The sequence below is a fragment of the Mustela putorius genome, unplaced genomic scaffold (genome assembly GCF_011764305.1).
Source record: "Mustela putorius furo isolate JIRA1106 unplaced genomic scaffold, ASM1176430v1.1 tig00003899_pilon_pilon_pilon, whole genome shotgun sequence".
Taxonomy (NCBI): domain Eukaryota; kingdom Metazoa; phylum Chordata; class Mammalia; order Carnivora; family Mustelidae; genus Mustela; species Mustela putorius.
In genome coordinates this window covers 7333442-7338243 of record NW_025422048.1, presented here as the reverse complement: position 1 = coordinate 7338243, position 4802 = coordinate 7333442, and the positions used below count along the sequence as shown (strand labels likewise).

Here is a 4802-nt window from a genome sequence, read left to right as displayed (position 1 = left end):
CTTACACCGCTCACAAAAATTGACTAGAAATGGATAAAGGACTTACACATAAGACCTAAGTGTAAAGTTCCTAAAAGAAGGCAAGGGGAAAATCTTCTCGACACTGGTCTTTGCAATGAGATTTTGAATGTGACACCAAAAGCACAAACAAGGAAAGCAAAAATCAGCAAGTGGGACCACATCAAACTAAAAAGCTTATGCATAGCAAAAGACAAAAAAAAAATCAACAAAATGTAAAGGCAACCTGGGGAATGGGAGAAAATATAAACCATATGTATTATAAAAGGTTAATATTCAAAATATATAAGGAACACATGTAACTCAATAGTGAAATACAAATGATCTGAAGAAGAATGAGCAAAAGGTAGGGCGCCTAGCTGGCTTAGTCAGAAGCACATACATCCCTTGATCTCGAGTTATGAGTTTGAGCCCCATATTGGGTGCTGAGATGACTTAAAATAAACAAGTAGACTTGAACAATGAGCAAAAGGCGTTGAATAGACATTTCTCCAAAGAATACATACAAGTGGCCAGCAAGTACAGGAAAGGGCTCAGTATCGCTAATCATCAGGCAGATGCAAGTCAAATCCACAATGAGACATCATGTGTTAGATTGGCTGTTATCAAGAAGACGAGAGATAACAAGTATTGGCGAGGATGTGGGGGAAAGAGAGCTCTCCTGCACTATTGATGGGAGTGTAAAATGGTGCAGCCACTGTGGGAAACAATATGGAGACTCCTCAAAAAATAAAAAAATAGAACTACCATATGATTGAGCAAACCCACTTCTAGGTATACATCCAAAAGAAATGAAACCAGGATCTCAAAAGAGATACGCGTACTCCCAGATTTTTTGCAGCATTAGTCGTAACAGCCAAGGCATGGGAACAATCTAAGTGTCCACAGACCGGCGGATGTTAAAATGTGAGATACATATGTGTTTACATATATGTGTGTGTGTATGCACACACACATATGTATACACATGTGTATATACACACATGTGTGTATACATATATGTGCATATACACGTATATTTACACACATACATGCACATATGTACATGCACATGCCCATGGGTGTACATATATGTACACATATATACACACAAATGTATACATATACAGAGAGTGGAATATTATTTAGCCATAAAAAAGAAAGGAAATCCTGCCATTTGCCACATGGACCTTGGGACCATTAAGCTAAGTGAAATAAGTCAGACAGAGAAAGACAAGTACTGTATGCTCTCACTTAGAGGTGGAACCTAAACACTGAACTCAGAGAGTAGAGGTGGTTGCCGGGGAATGAGGGGTGGGGAAAATAGGGAGATGTTGGTCAAAGGGAGAAATTTCAGTTATAAGGTGAAGTTTTGGGGATCTAAGGTACAGCATGGTGACTACAGTTAGCAATACTGTATTGTATACTTGAAAGTTGCTATGATAGGAGAGCTTTAATATTTTTATCATAACAACAATAATGTTGTAATGGTGTGAGCTGAAGAATGTGTTAACTAAGATGATTGTGGAAATCACTTCACAGTATATATGTGTATCAAATCATCACATTGTACATGTTAAACTTACCCAATGTTACATGTCAATTATATTTCAATAAAGCTAGGGAAAGAAAAGAAATACAATGTGAGCCACATACGTAATTTAAAATTTTCTAGTAGCCACATTAAAAAAGATCAAAAGTAACAGCTGATATCGATTTTTTTTTAAGATTTTATTTATTTGTCAGACAGAGATCACAAGTAGGCAGAGAGGCAGGCAGAGAGAGACTGAGAGAGGGAAGCAGGCTCCTCGCTGAGCAGAGAGCCCGATGCGGGACTCGATCCCAGGACCCTGAGATCATGACCCGAGCCGAAGGCAGCGGCCCAACCCACTGAGCCACCCAGGCGCCCTGATATCGATTTTTTAAAAACCTTATTATTTAACCCAATATAGCTGACAGATTACCATTTATAGTCTCACGATTATAAAAAAAATACTAATAATAAATAAATAAAATAAATAATAATAAAAAATACTAATGTGAGGGGTGCCGGGCTGGTTGTCAGAAGAGCGTGTGACTCTTGACTTGGGGTTGTGAGTTCAAGTTCACAATTGCTGCATTGTGATGCAGCAATTACTTAAATAAATAAACTTAAAAAATATACTAGCATGAGGACAGAAGCGTGGACTCTGTGGGCTTGTTCCTGGCATTTTGGTCTTCCCTGTTCCTTCCTTGTGCAATGTGAGGGGACCATAGTTTCAGATGAGCTCCCAGAAGGGGTATGTGGCTTGCTCCAGGCCTCAGAGGCATCAGAATACAGTTAGCTTCAAAAATGACGAGTTTGGAGAGACTGCTTCTCCCTCTCCCTCTCCCCGCTACTCTGCCTGCTTAAGTTCTCTCCCTGTCAAATAAATAAATAAAAATCTTAAAAAAGTGACAAGTTTGATAAGAGTGTTCAGACCAAAAAAATTAATGCAAAGCTTCATGATGGAGTTTTTCAGCAGCATAAAGAAGGTCTTGAAATGTGTGTAACATACAGCAATTATAAACCATTGTCAAAGCCTTAAAAATATGTTAAAATTACAAACGTCAGTGAAGGATTCTTATCACATAGTGTATAGAGTATGTGCCTGTGAATTTGGAGTTTGTGGAAAATATGGAAAGAAAGAAGACATTGTGGGATGCCTGGGTGGCTCGGTCCATTAAGCAGTTTGCTTTGGCTCAGGTCATGATCCCAGGGTCCTGGGATTGAGCCCCACATCCGGCTCCCTGCTCAGTGGGGAGCCTGCTTCCCCCGCCTCCTCTCACTAGTGCTCTCTGTATCTCTGTCTCTCTCTCTCAAATAAATAAATAAAATACTTTTAAAAAATTAGAAAAGAAAGAAGACGTTGCTACTCCATTTAATAAGCGATCAGAAAATACTGGAAGTAATTGACATTCCAACCACAGAAGTTGCAGAAAAAAATGAAGATAGGGTGATGATTTAGATTTTGATACTGATTTAGATGACACAAAGACAATCAAATAGATTAATACATTAAAAATCAGTTGGAAAACACGAAATTTTTAACAACTTTTGACTTTCGAGGGTTTTACAAAAAAACTCTGTGAAGTCCTGATATGAGAAATAGCAAAAACCTATAGAAAACAGGCTAAGTTTATACATTGATAATATAAATTATGTATGATACTGAAATAATTATGAAACTTTCATCCAGAGTTTTCTCATAATAAGTTTTTAAGTAGTATACATCAGAATACATGCCAAAATGAGTATTAGGATATCATATTGCAGTTCATGGAAATTATCTAGAAGAGTATACTACCTATCATCTCACTAAACAAGCTTCAGAGTTGGTGGTTGTGTAAGAACTACCTCATGGGGAAATCAGATGATATCATTATAGCGTAACCTCAGAAATCTGTCCTCAGTAAGTGCCTTTTGTTCGACTGCTCTCCCGTAAATGGCCCACATGACAAAGCCCCCTTACTCATTACGTTTGCTTGTTATAAAGAAGCTTGTTATAACACATGACAAAGCCCCCTTACTCATTACGTTTGCTTGTTATAAAGAAGCTTGTTATAGGGGCACCTGGGTGGCTCAGTGGGTTAAAACCTCTGCATTCAGCTCAGGTCATGATCCCAGAGTCCTGGGATCGAGTCCCGCATCGGGCTCTCTGCTCGGCAGGGAGCCTGCTTCCCCCCTCTCTCTGCCTGCCTCTCTGCCTACTTGTGATCTCTGTCTGTCAAATAAGTAAATAAAATCTTTAAAAAAAAAAAAAAAAAAGAAGCTTGTTATAGACATGCTTGTTATAAACTCCATTTGTTTTTTATTTTTTATAATAATGTTTAACAAGTATATAGCAGTTTTTCTTTGAAAGTATTTTTACATACCCGATCACATTTTTACCTTTCTTCTCTTGTGAAATATACATATGAGGAAATTATATAAAATGCACATGTAAAGTTTAATACATAGTTATAAAGAAATGTCACACATCTATCATCCAGATGAAGAAACTACTTTTTAAAAAATTTTTAATTTTTTATAAACATATATTTTTATCCCCAGGGGTACAGTTCTGTGAATCGCCAGGTTTACATACTTCACAGCACTCACCAAAGCACATACCCTCCCCAATGTCCATAATCCCACCCCCTTCTCCCAAACCCCCTCCCCCCAGCAACCCTCAGTTGGTTTTGTGAGATTAAGAGTCACTTATGGTTTGTCTCCCTCCCGATCCCATCTTGTTTCATTGATTCTTCTTCTACCCACTTAAGCCCCCATGTTGCATCTCCACTTCCTCGTATCAGGATGATCATAGGATAGTTGTCTTGAAGAAACTACTTTTAAACAAACAAAACTACTGACATATATTGGATTTTATTTTTCCTTTTAAATCTTTGAAATCCATTCTGGATTTTATTTTATTTTACTTTAAAGATCTTTTAAATTTATTTAATGGAAGGAGAGAGAGTGCACAGAAGAGTGAGCGAGAGCGAGAGAGAGAAAGAGCACGAGCAGGGGGAGTAGCAGAGGGAACAGCAGAGGGAGAGGGAGAAGCAGTCTCTCCACTGAGCAGGGAGCCTAATGCGGGGCTCGATCCCAGAACCCTGAGATCACGACCTGAGCTGAGGGCTTCACGGACTGAGCCACCCAGGTGCCCCGCGTTCTGGATTTTATACCTACTGCACATCTCAGTTTGGACTAGCCACATTTCAAGGGCACAATAGCCACTCGGGCCTAGTGGCTACTGCATTGGTCGTCATAGCCCTAGAGTTCCATAGTCCAGTGGAAAATAAAG

The 4802-nt window shown here is 38.9% G+C and overlaps 1 protein-coding gene across 1 annotated transcript; it reads left to right on the top strand.

Moving 5' to 3' along the window:
- Window positions 1–2259: 2259 nt before the first annotated feature.
- LOC101673941 (uncharacterized protein C9orf85-like) lies at window positions 2260–2564 on the top strand. The gene is made up of 2 exons (XM_045068073.1): window positions 2260–2336; window positions 2432–2564. Exons 1-2 carry the CDS (start codon window positions 2260–2262, stop codon window positions 2562–2564), a joined length of 210 nt encoding a protein of 69 aa, XP_044924008.1.
- Window positions 2565–4802: the final 2238 nt, after the last annotated feature.